The sequence below is a fragment of the Peromyscus maniculatus genome, chromosome 4 (genome assembly GCF_049852395.1).
Source record: "Peromyscus maniculatus bairdii isolate BWxNUB_F1_BW_parent chromosome 4, HU_Pman_BW_mat_3.1, whole genome shotgun sequence".
NCBI lineage: Eukaryota > Metazoa > Chordata > Mammalia > Rodentia > Cricetidae > Peromyscus > Peromyscus maniculatus.
In genome coordinates this window covers 78,469,027-78,490,975 of record NC_134855.1, presented here as the reverse complement: position 1 = coordinate 78,490,975, position 21,949 = coordinate 78,469,027, and the positions used below count along the sequence as shown (strand labels likewise).

Sequence of the window (21,949 nt, the reverse complement as noted above, 5' to 3'; positions counted from 1 at the left end):
TTTTCTTTCCCCAGTAACCCTAACCATCCATCTCAGTGGTTACATCCCACTATCTCAGTGGTTACAGCCGGCTCATCCAGTAACTCATCTGTGCTTAGCTGGGTTATGGTAGTCCCACAGCCAACTTTTAACTCTACAGCTTCAAGCAGAAGAAAAGTTCTAAGTATAGGACTTTAGAATGAAGAACAAGTTTCATAGGGACTTTTTGCTTAATGGCCTCTGGGGACCTATTAAAAAGAATAAAGGCCTTCTGTGTTCCTCACATGATCTCATGCTCAGTATTTGTTGCTTCCTCCAGTATGCAGGACACTGAGTTCAGAGCAATAGGCCTTGTTTAGTTTAAATTGGATGACATGCAGTAGATGGAAGGCTGCATTGTTCAGTTTCCTGTGTTTCTGTATTGTCTCTCTGCTCACTCCTCCCTCTCCCTTGTTTGCTGTTGTCATGGGTTTGGGGGTCTTCTAGTAATGACCAGACTGGTGCTCTCTCTCATCTGATAACACTGAAGTACAATCCAGAAAGAGCCTCTGGTAAGATTGGCTGAAAATAAATGTATTCATCTTTTCAGATGGCTACAGGAACCTGTCTTAGGAACCTGCTTCCTAGTAAGGGCAGATCCTGCTGAATCCATGCCTATTTTCTGTCTCCTCAGCTTCCTGAATATTGGAATAGGATACAGGTGGAGAGAACTTTCATACCATCTTTTCCATCTCCTGGGGAAACGTATAATAAACATACCTGCCGCAAGAAGGGGGATAGATGAGTAGGGATCAGGCAGTAGAACAGGACCTTCTGCTATCTTATACAAACATCAACTCAGAACCCTGGGGAAGATGGTCCACAGAGACCTCTGGCCTATTGATAGAAAACATTTGTTTCCACCGTTTCTTCTTTCCCCATTAAGAGTTTTCTTGCTGTCCCTGGCATAGGCCTTAGAACAGACAAGTTAGTTTGGCATTGGCAAAAAGAGACACCACCACCCCCCCCAGGCTCTGCTTAGAAGCAAGTTTCCCTTACTTCAGACCCCCAGCATTAGTACATTAGCTCTTAACACTTTCATTCTGAGTCTCAGACCTGCACTGATTGTATAGTCATATTTCAGAAGCCTGATGCTTGCCCAGTTCCCCCACGCAGACTTTATTTTATATTGAGTTACCACTGGGTATTTGTTTTTCTTTTTTTTCCCCTGAAACATCTGTTTGTGCTGTCTTGAGGGAATGTTGCACAGAATACAGCCTGAATATTTTAAACATTGCTCTTGTTCACATTTTGAAGTGCTGGCAGTGTGGTAGACGCCATATGGAGATCTGACACCCTCCTAATCTTCTATTCTTTCCCATCTATACCCCCCATCTTCTTAGGAGACACTTCAGGCATGACCTATGAAAGGAAGCACCAGGAGCTGTGATGAGTCGCTTTCAACCTACTCACCCTTGCTTTATTCTGGCTATTCTGGACTTTTTACAGCCCTCTGACCATGCTAAGCTGTTTCACATCTTCCAGAGTTGATTCAAGCTGTTCCCTCCACCTGGCGCCTTCCTCCTGACTCCATTGTCTTCCTGGATGGTACTAATCCATCTGTCAATGATGAGTGATAAAACAATTTCTTACTTGTTATATGTGAGTCACGTAACTTTGTTCTCTTTCTTATAGTGTGCAGACTACCTACATTTTTGCACACTCTGAGGTCTTTAACTATATTCCATCACTTAGTTATTTATTAGCTACTGTGAGATGAAAAAGACAAGTACAGAAGTGATAGAACATTTAGATGTGGCTGAGTACTAATTATTAGGAAATAGGTTAATCACTTTCATCTGTTACTCATTTAATACTTACTCAGTTGTAAGGGGTAGCCTCATGTTTCACTTTCCTGAATGGCCTGACACAAGCACCGGTCATTTTTTACCCCCATCGTCTTGCGTCATTTTCTTCATAGTACTTTCTACTCAGTACAGTTAGTGTGCTGATTATTGCTTCATTGGAAATTATACCGCAAGAGAGCCAAAACCTTGTCTCTCTTTCTTGATGCTTTAAAGCAGCACCTATTAAAGTGCTTAATATATTGCAAATGTTCAATAAATATTTTCATTGAAAGAGGGAATTATTTGATAACTCTTTATCCCACAGATTATAAAACAATGGACAATGAGATTAAATAGCCTGGTACTTCTGACCTGGACGGACAGAACTGAAATTGACCTAGATGGACTCTGTTCTAGTGATTCTGCTTCTCATGTGTCTTGGTATTGGGTCTTTTGCATGACTGTTATCTGGAAGCTGAGGGGAAAGGCTGTCTTTCAGCAAGGTTATAACAGGAATAGTTGTAAAAACTGAAAGGGGGAAAAAGTCTTAACTTCCAACCCCCTTTTGACAAGGCTGTTGGGGATTCTCCATGACATGAAGTTTTCTAGCAATTGTAACCACAGTGGAGTTTTAAGTCTCCCAAGGCCTTGGAAAATCTTTAGCATTGAGGCATTAGCTGGTTGGGTAGATGCCGGGAGATTGACTTCACAAGCCTCCTAATAGATTGCCTAACCATCACTGAGTTTCCTGTACAGGGTTGAAAACAAGGGATAGGCCTTGATTGTAGGTGCAGTTCTATCTAGCTCTGGGACCTTGAGATGATACTTTCTTACTCCATTCTTCATTTTCTTCATCTATAAAATGAATTGTCAGTGCTGCTACACAGTTATTGTGAAAACTGAATGTAAAAATGTTGGTAAGTGACTACCTCAGTATCTAACAAATAATCACACCATTCCTATAGTGAATGCTTATAATGTGTCCCCTTAACCAACATGGAAACCTTTGTTAAAGGAAGCCTCTTGTGTGTGAGAGAATGGGATCTTGAAGATTATCATGTGTTTTTTCTACTACTGTTATTGTTTGTCTTTTGGCTGTTTTTAGGGGGACCCACCACCCAGCTCCCAAATAAATCACACATGGAGGCTTATTGTTAATTATGACTGCCCGACCTTAGCTTGGCTTAGTTTCTAACCAGCTTTCCTTAACTTTAATTTATCCCCTCTACCTTTTGCTTCTGGGCTTTTCCCTTTCTATTCCTAAATAACCTTTCTTTGTTTCTTACTCTGTGGCTGGCCTCTGGAGTCCTCCTCCTTCTCTGACGCCTGTATCTTTTCACTCCTCATCTCTTTTTCTTCTCCCCAGATTTCTCCCTCTATCTATTCTCTCTGCCTGACAGCCCCACCTATCCTTTCTCCTGCCTTGTTATTGGCCAGTTCTTCACTACACCATCACGTGTTTCACACAGGCATAGTAGCACAGCTTCACGGAGTTAAACAAATATGGCATAAACAAAAGTGACACACCTTAAAATATTCTGCTACATACTACTAGTCACAACCACAGTTCCAGTGCAGCTCTCCCTCTACTGGATCCAAGTTTCAGCTGACATTCATCTGAATGAGAGAGGGAAGCAGTGACTTAAACACTCTTTCACCCTCAGGATGGCCTGGAAGACTTAATGACATCCTTACCCCTCTCCCGCCAATGATCATTAAAATGAGGGGTAACGATTCAAAGTCTTGCAGTTGGAGTCTGTCTTGAACAACTTGCAGCTAAGTTGCAGAACACTGGAAGATTCCAAACATGTAGCTGTTTAATAGGGAAGCAAGATGAGAATTTTTCTTCATGAAGATAAATCTTTTCCTTATGGAGATAAGTTGGTTTTTGAGGTTCCCTTGTTGGGGATGTTTAGACATAAGCTTGCTTCTACTGGGTCCTTGTGGTGGTTTGAGTGAGAATGGCCCCCATAAGATCATATATTTGAATACTTGGTCCCCAGTTGGTGGAGCTGTTTGGGAATGACCTTGTTGAAGAAGGTGTGCCGCTGGAGGTGGACTTTTAGGTTTCCAAAGTCCATGCCGTTTCCAGATAGCTCTGGTGCTAATAGATCAAGATAGAAGCTCTCAGGTACAGCTTCTGTGCCATGCTTGCCTGCCTGCCCACTGGGCATTACCATGGTGGTCATAGACTTTAACCCTCCACAACTGTAAGCCCCCCAGACTGTTTCTTCTATAAGTTGCCTTGGTCATGCTGTTTTATCACAGCAATAGAGAAGTAACTAAGACAGTCCTTGGTGATAACAGTTTTACTGATCCATTGATCAGACCTGCCCTTTACCAGCAAGTCTGTGTTTTATAAGAGCAATCATTGTTTATGATACAGCACTTTGATCCACACTTGGTGTTGGAGTGGTTACATACACCTTAATTCCAGTGACAATTAGAAAAGAAAATGGGCTCTTCGTTTACCTGTAGAGACAAACTGTTAACAACATGTGAGATTCCTGGGCAGTGTCTCTAGGACCAATGGTGACCCACGGTCTGCTAAGGAGGTTTCTCAGAACATTCAGACTCTATGGGGTCATTTTAAACATTACGTATTGGTTTGTAACTCCAAAATATATCGGGTGCCTAAAGTGTGCTAGATATTATACCACGTGGGTGAACTTACACTGTGTGTGTGTGTGTGTGTGTGTGTGTGTGTGTGTGTGTGTGTGTGTGTACACCATCTATATTAATATACTCTAGACTGAGAGAATGTGTGTGTATGTCACATTTAATTCCTTTTAGTAACTCTTTAAAGTAGCTAGTTACTAACTAATTTGTCCCCCGTTTTCAAGTAAAAGCATAGAAGTCAAAAGTCCTTTCTACTAAATAGTAGAGCTGTGACTCAAAACCACATATGTTTTGTTAATCCCAAACAAAGGTGGGAAGAGAAAGACCACTTCCCCATATCATCATGGCCAAATTATGTGGTGGTATTCTAATTGTACTGAAATGTGATTTTGATTGTATGTTAATAAATAAAGTTGCCCGGGGATCAGAGCTATTAGAGCCATAGACAGAGTGTGGTGGCACACGCCTTTAATCCCATAGATCTCTGTGTGTTCAGGGATATAGCCAGCATTGGAGACATATGCCTTTAAGACCTAGGGGGCTGTACATTCAGACAGTGACGAGGCAGTCAAGTGTTTGGGTTTACAACCAATGAGAAGGCAGAACAATAATACTATAAAAAAGACGTACAGACAGGATATAGCTCTCTTTCGGGAAGCTGAGACAGCAGAAGGAAGGGTGAGATTTTAGCTCTGAGTTCTGACCTCTTGGCTTTCTCTTTTACATTGTTTCTGTGTTTCTTATTTAATAAGACAGTTGGTTACATCTACAAAATTAATTAAAGAAAGCAATTAAGTAAAGTAAGCTTTTTATTCATGTATGTGGACTACCTCTCCCTAAGGCAGGGTTCAAGAGGTCAGCATTGGATGTGAGGGAGACGAGGCTTAGGGGAAGGGGGTTTCAAAACGGGAGATTTGGTGGGCAAAATAAGCAGGGTTACAGGAGCATAAACATAACAATTAGTCCTAACTACCTCCTGAAACAAAGACATGATTGCAAGGCGACATAAAAGGTAGTCATAGGTGGTTATATAACCTTTTGAAATAAAGGTAGGTTTGCAAGATGGTTATAAACAATTATTTTGAAACAAAGACATGATTGTCATTCTTGGAACTTGCAGGACAGGTTACAGGTGGGACATAGCCCAATCGTTGAAAAACAGACGTTTAATCATAAATAGGAATGAACTTAGTTTGTCCTTACTATAAGATGGCTTTTAAGTCTAAGATGGGGGCAGGCTGGTTCTTCAGTTTAACTGCTAAATCAGCATTCATAATTCTTAGCAATAGGAGAAGTAGCCTTAGTTTTTTAAGAGTTGTAGTTATTCCAACTTATAATGGTCGACAGATTTCACACCTTTTCCCACAGTCATCATGGGACTCAAAGCTATTGCAATAACATGAGCACACACACAGAAAAACTTTTCATATAGAGATGAGATTAGTGTCAAGTACATTTATTTATTCATCATTTTTTCCTTTCCTTTGGTTACTTGCAAGATCTAGCAGCTTGGGGCAACAGAGAATTTTATTAAATTTTATGTCTAAGGGTTTTTTTTGTTTGTTTGTTTTTGTTTTTAAGGAAACTCCTTAAGAGATTTGGTTTCCATTATTCATATGCCAAGAGAAGATGAGGAAACTGGGTCAGGTGATTTCCTGAAGGTATAGGAAGCAGGGAAAGCAAACCTTTGGGCTATTTTCTCCTTCTCATTTTCCACCCCTAGAGTTGCATGGGCCCTAATAGAGGGTGTGAAGGGCTCCTTCAGTCCTCACTCACAGGAGATCAGCAGGGAGGTGAGGTCCAGAAGTGCTGGAGGAAGGAAGGAAGGTTGCAGCCAATATAATGGCAGAAAAAAAGGAAAACTTCACTGTCCTCCCGGCATTTGCCTCTTACAGACACATGCACATGCACACAATGCACACACAGCCATTCTTATTTCTATACTACTTTAGTTTCCTGCACAGACTTTGAAACCATCCTACTTGTGGCAGGCATGTAGGGGAAATGGGCATTCTCATCTCTGTGTAAGTAATGGTTATAAATCAGCACACAATGATTTCTGCCACACATTTTAACAATAATGTGTCAGGAGCCAACCTATCCTTGGCTTATTGGAGAAATAGTTGATTCTAAGAAGTGGGGAAAACATAAGACAAGCCTGGAGGATCTTGTAATACCATAGAGTAAGAAAGAGCTCAAAAGCAAGCCAAAAAAGTTCACATTGGTGAAGAAATGTCAAGGGAAGCTAAGAACTAGCTAAAAGCACCCCAAAGGCCAAAACTAAACAACAAAATAGTTTTAGATTATAACCCCAAGTATAAAATTAATGCCTAGGAGTCTACACTCATATAAATGACTTAATAGGTGAATAAAAGGAGAAAAGACAAATCTTACATCCAAAAGTATTTCAGTTGACTTATGTAAATACTCTTCAAAGAGAGGGAGCAAGTTTGGGCTACTCATAGTAGCTTACTTCCAAATAGTACACTGTATGAAACTTGACAATCAGTATTGAAGCCAATGGTCATGATCAGCTTTAACAGTGTGGATTTATATTGAACTTGAACTTTGATAGTACATGGTCCTGATTACACTTTAATTCTGTCATCTTCCTTCCAAAACCCTGTAATCATGAGCAAGACATTCAACAAATCCCAACTGAAGGACATCCTACCAAGTATCTAAGAAGCAGTACTGTACCATCAGGAGTAGCTATGGCAATCACCAGAAGCCCCAGGAACCAAGGCCATTCAATATGGTTTCCTGAAACAGAAAATGACAAGATATGAACCATTTCTTCTTGACAGTAGGAAGAGTGAAGCATAATTTCTTTATTAATCTAAAGTCTTTCTAACATTTGAAGTTTGTTTTAAAAGTACAATAATGCCTTTTGACCTAGAAGTTTCTCTTCTGATATTTTTCTTTGGAAATTATTAAGGATGATTCATCAGCATTGATGTATGTCACAGAAATATGGGAAATAGTAAAATGGTAGAAATCCTTTAAGTATCCAATATTTGGTATTCTAAATATATGCAATTCAATCATGAATCATAATCTTAAAGAAATATATTTCTTGATGAGGAAAAATGTTCATGACTGATACTTGAATGGAAAAACTGGGTTATAAATGAGCTTAGGAAGTATGAGCCAATTTTATGAAAGCTAGGTATGTATTTTATACATGCAGAGAAAAGACAGATGCAAATATATTTCAGTGTGTTAATGGGGATTATCCCTGGTGTATGGTGCTATAGAAAGTTTTTTTTTTCTTGTTCATAGAATTAGTACCCATTTGGTATAGAAAGTAAAAGACCTCTAAAAAGTTGTTTTTGTTTTTGTTGTTGTTGTTGTTGTTGTTGTTGTTTTTGTTTGTTTTTTTTTTTTTGGCTAAAAGTAGCTTCAGTTCTTAATCTGGCAGCAACAAAGAATTCAGTCCTCCGGAAGGGAGTTCTAAAGCAGATGTGGTATTGGCAAGCTAAGGAGCTATCTGTTACTTCCATTCATTTACTTTCCTGTTGCAGGACACTGGATGAAAGGCTTGTAATCTTCCAGAGAAGCAGGACTTTACACACACTTTTATGTAAGTGTGAGGAGCATCACCTGTGAAAATGGCTGCTAGGTTCACAGGGATCAAACTTGACACTTGGTCAAAAGCTATGCTCAGAGGCTCTAAATAGATCTTCAGACATAGGGGTAGCTGTGAGGCTGTGAGACGAACCAGATCTGTATTTCCTTCTTCTATAAGCCTTCTTACCTGGCTTTTTTTTTTTTTTTTTTAATCTTAAAAAAAGCAATGCACACTTCTTTCATTCTACTACAAAACTTGATAGTGGGCATCACTGTCCCATTTTTCAGGTGTTAAAAAAATCTTAAGTCACCACTACTTGTTATAGGGCTGGAAACAAGGGATTGACTAGAAGAGTTAAAAACTCACCTCTTTCCTCAGTTCGGTGTGGTTTCTGGAAGTTGATTGTTTCACCTAGATCTATCATTTACAGGCTGTGAACCTTGAACAAATAAATCATGTAACATCCTTGGACCTCAGTTTTCTCTTCTGTAACATGGAGATGTGCCTACCAGAATCTATAATAGCAAACCAAATCTTTTTTAAAAGATTTATTGTCTTTTATTTTCTGTGTATACATGTTTTGCCTGAATGTATGTCTGTGTACTGTCTGGTAACTGCAGAGGCCAGAAAAGAGTGTTGGACCCTTTGAAACTGGAGTTATAGACTGTTGTGAGCCGCCATGTGGATGTTGGGAATTGAATATGAGTCCTGGAGGAGCAGCCAGTACTCTTAACTACTGAGCCATCTCTCCAGCCCCAGCATCTCAGTTCTTAACTGCAGAATGGAGGTGCCAGTACTAGAAGTAATTGTTAGAAATGCTATGAATATAAATTGCTTATGGACCATTAAGTTAGGCCTTTGTAAATCATGTTAGTTACCCAAGGAGGGAAGACTATATATAAATCACGATGCAGTCTAGAGAAAGAATGGCCCTTTCCTTTCTCTTTCCCATGGCTTGAGAAGGAAGATGAGTGAGAATGAAGCAAAGCCTTGCTTTTTAAAGAACCACAAGAGAAGTAGGAACCATCAAGTTTTTGCTCAGATCAGAGCTTATTCTTCAGGCTCTTCTAGATGCCGATCAACCCATTGTTTGGGCCCAACTAGGAAAACAGATAGTACAACTTGACCAGCCTTCCGGATGGATAGAAAAGGTGGAAAGGGGAGGGGCATGGGAATAGGTAAACCCTACAAATAAGAGCCAGTTATTGACTCAACAAGTGTTTAATTTGGAAAAGAGCTTAGCTTTATCTGTTTCAGAGTTTTCCTAAATTACATTTATCAGGCTGTCCCACTTTCTCAGGTGAGAAAATGTGTTCCAGAGTCATACAGCAGAACCTGGACTGGACTGCCAATCTTTCCATACTCTTCTTCTTCTTGGACCCAAGACCACCAGGAACATTTTGCTTTGCTTTATATTTATACCTGACTAGTTCCACAGGTCAAGACTAGTAAGTTCCTATATTTAACAGCACAGCAGCACAGTCCCCTTCTGCCCAGGCCGTAGGGGCTGGTGAGTGTGTCATGGAGGAAAGTTCCTGGATCAGAGTGTGATACATCCCCCACACAGCTGACATACTTACTAGAACTAGACAGTCACTTACTAGAACTAGACAATTGCTTCCTCAAATACTGAAAGCTAAAGGCTTCCTAATTAGCTTTTTGTGCAGTGCCTGTGTGGCCTAATTTTTTTTTAAAGAATACTAAATCTTTTTTAATCCTAACTACATGTAGCCTTCCTCCTCCCTCTTCAGTGTCAATACCTCCTAATTTCTCTATTCTCTTGACTAATTCTTTTAGAGCAATGATTAATTAATAACCGTGAACTCAGCAAGACACAAGTGATAACCAAATCAAAGTAAAAGTATTTATGTGCATAGGAAAAAAAACTGTTAAGTCTGTCAACTCTGAGTGCGTGCCAGCTCACTTCCTAGCTTCCTTCCCTTCGACTCTGAAGACAGAAGCTGCAAAGCTGAGCCACCTGTCTGTATAGATTTGTCGGATTTCCTTCTGCATGGTAACCCTCTTTCAGCAGGTGCTTGGGGTTGAGTGGGACTGGGCCTTGTATCTTCTCCCAGTTCACATTTCTAGGTGCCACATCAGAATGGAAAGACTATCTCAGTGTGTCCAAGTCTGGGAAGAGAACACAGCATTCATTACACTAGCTGGGACTCCCTCGGCCCCATCCTATTCCCACAGACCCTGTCCCTAGACAGAAAGGTGCTAAATCTCACACCACCCTCCCATTCAGAATTTAGGTACTCCTAGTTCCTTTAGATAAACTTTGTGGTTTCATATCCCTTAAAGGAATATAAAAAAAAGTATGTGCTTCCTTTCCCACCTTTAGGTTAATTCCTTAAGTTTTGGGTCAGATTTAGATAATTAGAAAGGATGTAACTGCTCACATCTTGTAGTATTCATCTCATTTTGTGTATGTTTTTTGTCAAAACTGGCATCACAAAATTATTAAATTTACAGACGAGATTTACTATATAATCTAATTGGCAGATCATTTTCTTATACCCAAACTAGCCAGCCAAATCACACTCACTTTCTGTTAGATCTGATTTTATTTATATTCAATTCAAATAAACATACTAATACTTTATGACAGTTGACTTCTGAGTTTAGATTTTAGTGAAACATATAGATAAGCATATTACCTTGTGTAGATGAAATAGAGAATAATGTCTTACTATTTCTCACCCTGCTTTCATGGGATCTCTTTAAAGTCTTTGCATATACAATGCAGTATGAAGAAAAGTGTGCATATCTTTTCTGAAGTGGGAGTGAGAAGATTTTGAAAGTGGACCTGGCTACAAAACTTATACCCCATGTTCTTTAGTTGATCACTTTTAGGGAAGAAGATATGTAGAAATTAAAGACTTGTAAATTGTTCTCCTTAAGATTACCCATGTCCAAGTCATCCTGGAAAGTCATTACATACAACCAGGGAATGTGTACTACAGATTTGAGACTACTATTTCTAAATACAGTGTCTTCAATCCAGATCAGTCAGTGAGTAGAAGCCTCCTGACTAATCCACAGTACTCAGTTCCCTGCTATTACCAGCATTGACAAGGGAAATTTTTTCTAGAAACCTCCTTAGAATGGTCAGAACCGTGAAACTTTCTGTCCAGTCCCTGTATCTCCTTAGCTTGGAAGTTTTCATTCAATAAAAAGATAAGGGCTAGGGAGATGGTTCAATGCATGGGGACCAGCAAATGCATGGGGACCTAAATTTAGAAACTCAGAGCTCACATTAAAAACTGCATGTTGTCATTTCATGTCTATCGCCCGAGTACTAGGGGAAGAGTGGTGACAGGCAGATGCCACAGACTTGCTGACATTTATTCTAGTTCAAATGGTAAGCTTTGGGTTCAGTGTAAGACAGTCTCAAAAAAAAAAGTGAAGATTTATAGAGGTAGACACCCAACATCAACCTCTGGCCTCCATATGATCACACAGAGACATACACACACACCCCACATACACATTTAAAAAAAAAAAAAAAGAACCCGTTTCATCTCAGATATCTGAAGGAAATAGAGATAGCATATTTAATCTAGAATATATTAGTTTCAGATGCCAAAACAAAGGTGTTGAGGGCAGGTAAGAAGAAGACAAATTTGATTTTTGATTTTTAAAAGGAAGGGTCCAACTCCTTGTATCATGTGTATCTAAATCTCTGACTATAACACTTTAAGATATAGTCGCTGTAAGATATAGCACTGCCATGAGGAAGTTGAGATTTCAACCTTCTCAGTTTCATGACCTCAGGGTCATTATATAATGCTGCCCCCTCCTTAAGGACCTCAGTAGAATGGATAGCATGGCTGTCTGCCTAATCCCCTCTTTCACTAGAAATTGATATTCAACAGACACCTTCTGCAGAAGGAGATAGGTACCGAAGAGGAAAACTGTGCTGCTTCACTTGGAGAAGATGGAGATTTTAAGGCATTTCAGATAAGATTGTATGAACATATGCTAGCTCGTGTAATAAATGAGAGCAGAATGGAGAGGAGAGGAGATGCCTGTCACAGATGGAAGTTGTGGGTAACCCACCAGAAGAGACCATATACCAGCTGGGGTAGCCTGTGCTACACATTTCATTAAGATCTTTTTTGAATTACCATGATAAATAGGTTGTACTATGAAAATATGCTTTCTTTTTTCTTTAAAGACAAAACAAAACAAGCTGTCGCCCCAACCCCCATCACACCAAAGCTGTGACATCTGTGTGGGTGACTACTGTGCCCTTCTTTCTTATTCTAGTCCTGACATCCAGCCAAATACACATTAGACATTCAATAAATATTTAGCAATTGAGGAAATCAATAAATAATATGTCAGAGTCACAGGGTCTCATGCTCTAAACAGTGAGATAATTTTATCTTCAGGCCCCAGAACAGATCTCTCTTAGGGAAATGAGAATAGGTTTTGTCAGTCAATACCTCTGACCTTTTCCCTGAGCTACTCCAAGTTTTGTATAGTTTTATAGTAAAATACCTGAACACGTGCCTTTAATTCCAGTACTCAGGAGACAGAGGCAGGAGGACCTCTGAGTTCAAGGCCAGCCTGGTCTACATAGTTCCAGGACAGCCAGGGCTACACAAAGAAACCCTGTCACAAACTGCCTCCCCCTCTTGGGGGAAGAAAAAAAAAAAACTGGAAAAGAAATTGTGTATGATTTGATATTCTCAGTTTGGGGTTGAAGTTGCTGACCTCTTTGAGACTATGATGAAAATCATGGCCTTTCTCAAACAAAGGGACACACAGACAAAACTGTGAATATAATTTTAGTAGGTTCATGAACGCTTTATCAAGAATTCTAAAAAGTGAACTGCAGCTTAAGGAAAGGGTACAGTCACCATCAGTCCTCTTCTATTAGAAGTAAGACTGACAGAAACAAAAAGAGCTTGCTCTGAATAGAATACCAAGGGGAGAATATGGGGCCAGTTTGAACTGTGCTTTGATTCTGGCTACAATCAACTCATAAAAGACACTTTGTTCCCTTTGGGACAGATGCCACCAAATAAAATACTGCTCTAATGACAGTCCTCTCCTCTGGTCAGCCCTGCCTACATGCATCCTTTATCCCATGACTGGACAACCAATAGGAAAAAAGGAGGGCAGAATTCTGAATGTGACACATTACTGAATTGGCTTTTCTGGCTTTTAGAGTGTATACTCCTTAATCTGTAGGCCTGTGTCCTAGGTGTTTGTACCTTGGAAGTACTAGAACCTCACTGCTAGTTTATTTTATCTTGACTGTTTCCCCAGATAGAAACAAAGAGCACAGATTTATGTAGACGAAGATAATCCTTTCTGAGAACTTTTCTAGGTCATAGCTGGGAGCTAATACACTACAAACCATTTCTGTCTCTACCAGCTTGAAATGTTAGCCTTCCAGCCAAAATTAAACCTTGATCTCAAAGAACTCTAGGTTCTTAAGTCTCAAAGAGCTCACTTTCTTCATCTGGGCAGTGAGAAAATAATAATTCCAATATCCTAGGATTGGAGGGAGGAGTGATAGAAGGATTAGATAAACAACCAAGTTCCAGGTCATGGTATTTCTGTGTTCAGGTCCAGTAAGCAGGAGGGAGATCAAATTGGTTCTTGTCCGTGTTTGAGTCAGTGACCTCTAGAAGTGGCTGAGGAGTGCCTGGGCAGGTTTGCTGCTTTTGCCTTTCTGTAAGTGTGCTCAGACCTGCTGCCTTACTTTCCCGGGACCAGTGATGCCGAACTCGGAGCATCGGAAGTAGTAGCTCTGTCCTTGGGCCTATCCACTTGTGTGTGGGCACTGAAACACTGACACTGGAATCCTCTGGGTACATCAGTACTGTCTGTGGCTATTCTTTTCAACCCTGTCTGTTCCCCCCACCCTTTCTTTCTGTTGTTTTTGGAAGTCAGTGTTTGTTGAGCACCTCTATGTGTTTATTGTACAAGTTCTAGATGTGTAGACATTGGTAAAATAGTATTAATGCTACCCTTATATACTTCAGTAGAAGGGGAATGAGAATAAATACAGAACTATGGAATGTGTTAAGGGCAAGGAAGGTACGCAGAGAATGATCCAGTGTCCTGATGAGGTAGAGTACTTCCTGGAGACTGACTCTGCTGCATGGGTGAGACATTGGCTCTACCCAGTGCAGAGTGCCAGTAGTTGCTGCTGCTTGTTTTTCTGACCTAATAATAGGTGGCCTAACACCTAGAGGAACTCAAACTCCTGGTGTCTACCAGCAGTTTATTTTGCTCATTAAAATTCTAAGTCTGATGAGGCCTCCTGCTCCTTTACTTACTCACTGTATACTGGGTACCGTGTATTTTACATGTGTTCTTATTTGATCCGTTCACCACCCAGGATGGTAAGTTTTTAATTTTTATGATCACTGTAATTAAATTTAGATTCAGAAATCAAAGAAACTGAGGCACTTGCCTGTGTCCCTACTGCACGATCATGGTAGTTAGGAGTAGCACGAGATTGTCAACCTGTGTATTGTGTTGCCTCCCTTGCTGTGATTGATATTGAACTCACCTGCTTTTCCTTTTTTTTTTTGTAGTGGTGCCAGTGAAGAAGAGGACACATGAAGACTTACCATTCCCCATGGAAAACACCCCTTCCCCGTGTGTATGTGACAGCGTGTATGTAATGGCTTCTGATATCTGTGAAAGCTGCCTGGCAACAAACTTCTTCCACTGGATATGTCCCCAGATCCACAGCAGGCGCACATGTCTCCAAGGGACAACAAGTTTTATGCATACTGAGTGTGTGCTTCTTGTTCTCTTGTGGTAGGTCACAGGAAGAGCCCCTTTGATCAACTTGGAGGGCTCTTCAGGCAACTCCCCAAAGGCTGCTTTGAACTTACTCAGGAAAGCCAGCCCCTGGAATATTGTGCAAGTCAACAGTATCACTTCCTTAGGAAGGTTCTAGAATATCTTGAAAGGAAATCAGTTTTTTCCTTACCTGCAAACAGAAAACCCACTTTGTTCGTACTGAAGCCTAAAGCAAGTATGGCCGTACTGACTCATCCGACAGTCTCTCGTAGTCCATTTCTGCCTTTGTGGAAGGCGTTAGGACAGCTGGGTGGAAAATGGGATTGAAGAAATAGTCCAGAGCTGGAAAGAAGAAGATATTTTTAGTACTTGAGGTTATCTGGGACTTGAGATTCATAATTCAGTGCTGTGGAAATGGAAAAAGTGATTGAAGAGATAGAAAGGAAATGACTTTAAGGAGTGTGGAGGGGGAGGAGTAAAGAAATCTGATCGAAAGTTGAAATCAGTGTTTCAGAATTCAGATTGCCCAAATTTTCCAAAATGGTCACTAAAGTGTCTGATAAAACCTGAAATCTTGGGCTAGCTGTATGGATTAATCGGCCTGTCACAACATAAAAGACTGGCATGTATATCGCCAAGTGGGAATTGTCACTGTAAAATGTACCAGTTCCACCCCCAGGTTAGCCTGAAGTGGCTTCAGTGCTCTGTGAGAAGAATCCTTGCCACTCGCTGGCTGGCTGGATTCATGTCCATCTGCCAGCAAACATTCCCTCTATTTGCTACAGTTGGAATCCTCCCTCCCCCTACAGCAGGCCTTTAGTTCACCTCCCATACTCCAGCTCTCCTCTCCGATAGAGTATGAGCAGGCATGCCCCAGAGCTGGATTTCCTGGCCTTCTCCCATTCTCAGATCACAGTTCCTTACAACCACACTTTTCAGGGTCAAGGAAGCAGTGGTATGCTGGAAGATACCCAACTGCAAGCTCACACACACCACATCTTGTTGAGACATGAGTTTTTCTTACCAAATGATTTGAAGTCGGGGAGAACCTTATTTTTAATAGAACAAACAGGTTAGAGAAGAGAATGTTCATACACTTCAACTGTTAAGAGAAGATAGGAGACTTGGAAGGTGACTCTTGTTTGCAAGTGGGCAGTGTATTCCCTCTCCTCTGCTTGTGTGGTATTTCTATGTTCCCATTGAGATTCTGTCTGAACTGGATTCAAGCAGCCTTGGGGTTGCTGTTGACCCAGGTCTGTTTCCAGTGTCTCTGAGGCAGATCCAAGGAGTCTGCCTTGGGGGAAATCCCCCTTTCCTTGCCTGTCTGCTTGCCTGCCTATAACCTGTGTACTTACCACAAAGCTTTAGGGGCAGCTGATGTGTGTGTGTGTGTACAGGATAGTTCTGAGGCAGAAACAACATGTGCTTACTGTAGGAGTCCTATTTATATCATTGTTCAATCCTGTGCATGCTAGAAAATTTATTCCTTTGAGGACAGGAAACTGCCAAGCCTATATGCTCTAGGTTAGGATTACCCTAGCTCACTACACATATAAGGATATTAGGGCAGAGATGGTTGAAGATCTCATTCCCAAACTGGTGACTAGTAGGTGGCTTAGACAGTTTTGATGCTTTACCATCTGTCTGCAAAGACTGGAGAATTTAATGCACCCTGAGTTAATAACCTCCAATGATATCCTGTTTAAAAAAAAATCTAAAAGAAGGATCAAAAACACTCTAAAACAAATGTGGAAAATCCGAAAATTGAAAAGGCTTCAGAATTTGGAAGCTTGTGTTGTCTTTCCCCAGTAATCATTGTTTGATCTATATATGTTGACCTTGTATTACCAATGGACAGATCATTGGCTTTCCATACCTAATCATGCTATTACTTTATATCAGTATTTTGGGAATCCAAGCATTTATGTAGTGGTTATAAACAGAAATATAAAAATATTTGCCAACCTGTCTCTATAAATTATCTGTCCGGAATCCTCAAGGAAAGCATTTCCCCTTTATTTTGAACAAGTTTTGGATTTGCTTTCTGGGCTCCTGCTGTCTCCAGCACCTGGTGAAACTTTAACCAGGAAAGCATCAAACAGCAGCTTCTGCCCAGGTCCCGAAGTACCTGTGGCTTCATTTGTCAATGTGAGATGTAGGATGCCTTCTGCAGTGGCGCCAGCTTCGTTCTCTGAGCTAGGCCCTGCTGCTTGGCCTTGTGCCCCATCATGAGGAAGCTTCCTGCCTTCCAGGTCAGTGTGAGTTAGAGTTGTGTGTCCTGACTGACTGTGGACAGCAGAGTTTACCCAGATCCCTGGGGAGAAATCATCATGTGATTCAGGTAAAGAACATCTCCAGAAATGAGTTGGGTACCCACAGGAAGTACTGGCAGCCTCTGAGTACTTAGAGGGATTTGATCTTTGATTTGGACAGTTCTAAGAAGTGTTTAACTTCTCAGCTGGACAACCAGGACAAGGAAGTACCCGAGGACAGGCTGTGAGCCAGGCTCTCTGTAGATGTACCCAGGGCAAGCCACATGTCTGTCGTTGCTAGGAAACACAGGAACCAGTTTTAAACATGGTTCTCCCTGCTCTGCAGTCAGCCCTCTGCCCCATACCACGACTCACCTACAGATTCAGAGAGAGGAAGAGGCTTTCAGTTCCCCAGTGCAATATGCTCATTCACATTGTAAACTATTTTTCAGAGACATCAAGATGGCCTTATTCCTCTGCTTTAGTAGATGTTTTAAATACTCATTGTTAACTTAAGGAGATTTCCCCCTTCCAGGAGATGGGGAGCCTTTTCTTTTCAGTGCCATCCCCACAAAAGAAAAAAAGGTGGTATTCAGCCCTCAAGAGTGTGAAGGTGACAGCAGTCTTCAATATCTCCTGCTTCATTGCTATAGAAAAGCAAATCTTCATAGTTTAGTAAACCCAGCTACCGTGTTCTGTACTCTGTGAGAAGGTGCCAATTCAAATCACTGACTTTGGACTCTTTTCCTGGTGTGTGTGTGTGTGTGTGTGTGTGTGTGTGTGTGTGTGTGTGTGTGTGTGTGTGTGTGTAAGTAAATGGGAGTGAGATTTATATACACGTGCACATACCATACTGCTTAATTATTTTAGAGTTAAATGAGAAAGACTCACAACTGCCCCTGCTGATCTTATATACCACCACAAAGGTTTCTTCTAAGTCCATACAATGTCAGCAGATAATTGGAGTGTGAGTGCTGGCTTTCCAGAATAGCCCCTAGTGGTGTAGGTATCAACTTTTAAAGCACTGATCCAGGGTGACAGCCAGGAAGGAAATTGCACCCCACCCATTTCCACCATGTCTAATAACATGGGAAATTTAGATGCCTTGTCATTTTGGTGACTTGGATCATTTTGGTCATTCCATTTGGGCCTGAGTGTACAGCTTATAACCTTGTAGTAGTCAGAGGTCTAGGAAGTCCTGTCTCCCCACAGAGAAAATGTCCTGCTGATTCCTGACATTCTACTCTCATGTAATAGCTTTTCAGTACATGCTTTTCAGTAAATCGGTTGCATGTTTACTGTAGGCTGAGCACATTTAGAATTTTGTTTGCTTGTTTTTTAAAGACAAAAATCCCATTATAAATCAAGTCCAGCCTTGCCCTAAGGGAATAGGCCCAGAGGGAGATTACAGATCTCACTGACACTGCCTTCACCCCAGCAGTATTTCTGAGGCCCTATAGAATTCCAGGAGCCACAGGAGCTGGGTAGTATCCAGGAAAACAGGAGATCATTTTGATCATTTGGTCTCACATTACCATGTGAGGCTGAGAACACACCAGAAACACCAGAACTAGGGGCCAGAGCAGGAAAGTGAAAATAAATGAAGACATTTGGAGGCGCACTGGTGGAGAAACAGCTAGAGTCCATGCTAGACTTGATGTGACTTTGAGGGGACCATTGATGTATCCTTTATGGAAGTTAAACCTGACCAGTCTTTTTACAGTGACAAGCCACAACGCGTGAGTGGGTAGAGCCAACGAATCCATTGTCTTCTGCCTGTTTTCGTGTACACAGTCACATTCCCTCCTTAGTCATCGTCCCCTGCCACCCTTTCCACTAAACAAGGGAACACTCAATCTTTCAAGGGAATTGCATATCTGAGTTAATGTTTCAGTATATCATTTTCATACTGTAAATTATTTTGTAAGAGAGATTTACTGCTATCCCAGGATGTTCAGACTTGGCGCCCCTGTGCATTTGGAAATCAATAAACTATTACTGGAAATACCATTTGTCTCCCAGAGTTGTGCACAAAAGACCCTGCTAGGTGTAAATATTCATGATGATCTGCATACTTAGCTGGGGCAATGCTAGAGATGACTGTGTTTGTGTTATTAGCTTTGGGGACCTAATTTACTCCTGACTTCCTAAAGTGCCTTAGGAGACCTCTGGATGGTGGCAAAGGGTAGACGTTAGTATTTAGAACCAAGCCAAGTGAACAATGGCTAGATTAGATTAGATTTGATCCTGGAGTAGGTTATAAGGTAAGCAATATTCACTCCTGTGGTCTTTTCAAATACCACTTACAGCTTTGCAAATTTGATTAACTAGAAGGAAGATCAAAATTCAGTTTTTGACAAATGTTTAAAAGTAAAAACCAGCCTTGAACAAATTATAGTTAAGCTATGAGAGCCATCCCTATGGAACTTTAAAGGTACCTATTTGAATATAATTGATGAGCAAATGAAGTGGTAAATAAGCTCATTTCAGTCTGACTTCAGCAGTTGTCTTGACACCTGGAGTCATGTACTCCAGCCTTCATTAGCCAGTATGAATATCAGAGATGCTACAACTATGCAGATCTGAAAAGGCAAACCTTCCCAAAGCATAAAACTTAATGTTTCAGAATCCTAAAAGCCACCTCACGCATGTTCGTCAACCCTGCTATAATTCCCTTCTATCAAATATGTCTTTATTAACTCTTTCTACATGGTACGGGAACTTTGGGGAAAAGATTTTCTGATTAATCGTTTCTTAATTTAACTTACATGTAGCCTCGTTTCCTTTAGACTCATAAAAAAAGTGAATTGCATCTTGTCTGGAGTATCTCCTGGTCTTCACAAGGTCACCCAATAAGCCAATCTGAGGTCCAACCCCAGGACAGAAGACTGTCTGTCTCGTGGAGCGACCACTGTGTCCCACTTCCTCCCCAGCTGCTGGGGGTTGAGTGGGCATTGCCAGGCGCTGTAGCACTTGACAGTCTCCAGCATTACAAACCACAGTGTATTGGAAGGTCTTCATCCCTGCTTCCTGGTGCCAGTACCTCAATTCTGCATCCTGTTGTCCCAGTCCTTCTCATTTTATTATCTTTCCTTTATACAGCTCCTTTTTTTAATCGATTGTTTCTTGATTCCACTTACATGTAGCCTCATTTCCTTTAGACTCATAAAAAAGTGAAATTGCACCTTGTCTGGAATATCTCCTGGCCTTCACAAGGTGCCAGAGTAAGATATGCTCAACAGAAAATCAGGCTCCCAGCCTTTCAATAAGAGAACGATGTTACAGCAAACAAATGAGAAACAAGACTGTTTGCAGTCACTCAGTGGCTGCACTGAGTGTCTATTTGTTAAATATTGCGATTTCCAGTGTTAAAACATTTATTTTTGTTAACAGTAATAGCTACCATTTAGTGAGCTCTTTGTCTGGGCCAGGCACTCTCCTCCTTGCTTTTCACATTGCCTTATTTAATTCTCAAAGCACTAATACTAATACTATTGTCTCTTATTTTATTGCTCAGAGATCATATTTAGAGACTTAAGTACTATAGCCAAGGTATATTTTAATAAGCAGAGAGCCAGGATTTAAATAGCTGGGCTGTCAGACTATGGTATCCCCTCTTCACTCCTAACTATACTGACTCCACCTGGTATTGATAAATAACATCATGTTACCCCTGGCACTCCCTCCACACAGTTCAGCCTTGGGTAAATAAATTAGGCCTTTGCTAGCCCTTGCTTTGTACAACCTGGAAAAAACCACAGTGAAGGAAGGACTAAAGACAGCATTGCAATCCTCTTCTGACCCAGAACTGCACTTTAGGAAGGAGAGAACTGTTAGTCTTGCTTTGCCTCCTTCATTTTAAGGCCATAAGTAATAGAATCACCAGGAGACAACATCAGTGCTGTCTTGACTGCAGACTTAGAATCTCCAATGTCAGCCAGCTCTGACACAGAGCCTATAGGTTGATTAAGCATTATGAAGATGTCTCCAGCAGCTTGATGTAGTCCTGCTTCCTATTCTTGGAAATGGGTGGCAAAAGAAGCTATCTGTTTTACAGTTCTGTGTCTGAGATGGCCACAGTGTGCCATTCACCATATAAAAATGGATCACAATCTTCATGCTGTTTGAGGTTTCAGTTGCTACCCATTCATCTAGGTTCAGCCATCTGATAACTTCATTTATTTGTGGTTCCTGAACATGAAATCCAAACAAATGGCTTGAGAATGAATAATTGAAACAACTAGGAAACACTAGCAGAAGTGCAACCCACTGAAAAATGATTGAAAACTAAGAAGCAAGCAGCCAAGCCTTCTACCTAGTGGAAATAAATACCAGAAAGCAAATGTCCAAGAGAGGCCATACATCCAAACATGGGGCACCGGCCCAGAACCTCTGTTCTCCTCCAACAATTGTAAATATTTGATTAGTTTCCAAGTCTACAGAAGATTGAATTTAAGGACAGAGAAGACTTCCAGAGAAACCAAATTCAAGGAAGGGAGTGACAATGTCAAGTGGACCGAGGGTGGGGGAGGGGTTGCCAAACCTCATTTTATAGAGGACACTTGTATCAAAGGAGTCTCACTGTCCTATTCAGAATAATGACTAAGCTTACACACACACACACACACACACACACACACACACACACACACACACGATGCTCAAAAGCGAGTATTTGTACAGTAAATACTTTTAAATGCTTATAACAGATGGTAGAAAGAGAAAGAAAAACCTCCTTGGGCTTAAAAGGAATAAATGTTTGACAATCCAGAACATTTAACTAAACAAAATGTACATCCACTTAACTGAGGGTTCATTGTCCCGTGGGCCTCTTGTGTTCAGAGAGGTTTTTTTCTTCTAGCTTTATAAGTGACTTTCATGCTACAGTGCTTTGCATATAATGGCATGAACAGTAGATGTGCCAAGTT

The 21,949-nt window shown here is 40.9% G+C and overlaps 1 protein-coding gene across 4 annotated transcripts in view; it reads left to right on the top strand.

Annotated features, from left to right (window-relative positions):
* Trim44 (tripartite motif containing 44) overlaps positions 1 to 19,029 on the top strand; it is a 110,978-nt gene extending 91,949 nt beyond the window's left edge. For 2 of the 4 annotated variants that reach the window (XM_042275805.2, XM_076570146.1), the window contains one exon: positions 14,556 to 19,029. In XM_042275805.2, the coding sequence (XP_042131739.2) occupies positions 14,556 to 14,583 (28 nt within the window). In that variant the 3' untranslated portion in view covers positions 14,584 to 19,029. Of the gene's footprint in view, positions 1 to 6,005; positions 6,086 to 7,948; positions 8,008 to 14,555 lie in introns of all 4 variants that reach the window. The other 2 variants (XM_076570145.1, XM_076570147.1) reach the window with 2 other exon arrangements.
* Positions 19,030 to 21,949: the final 2,920 nt, after the last annotated feature.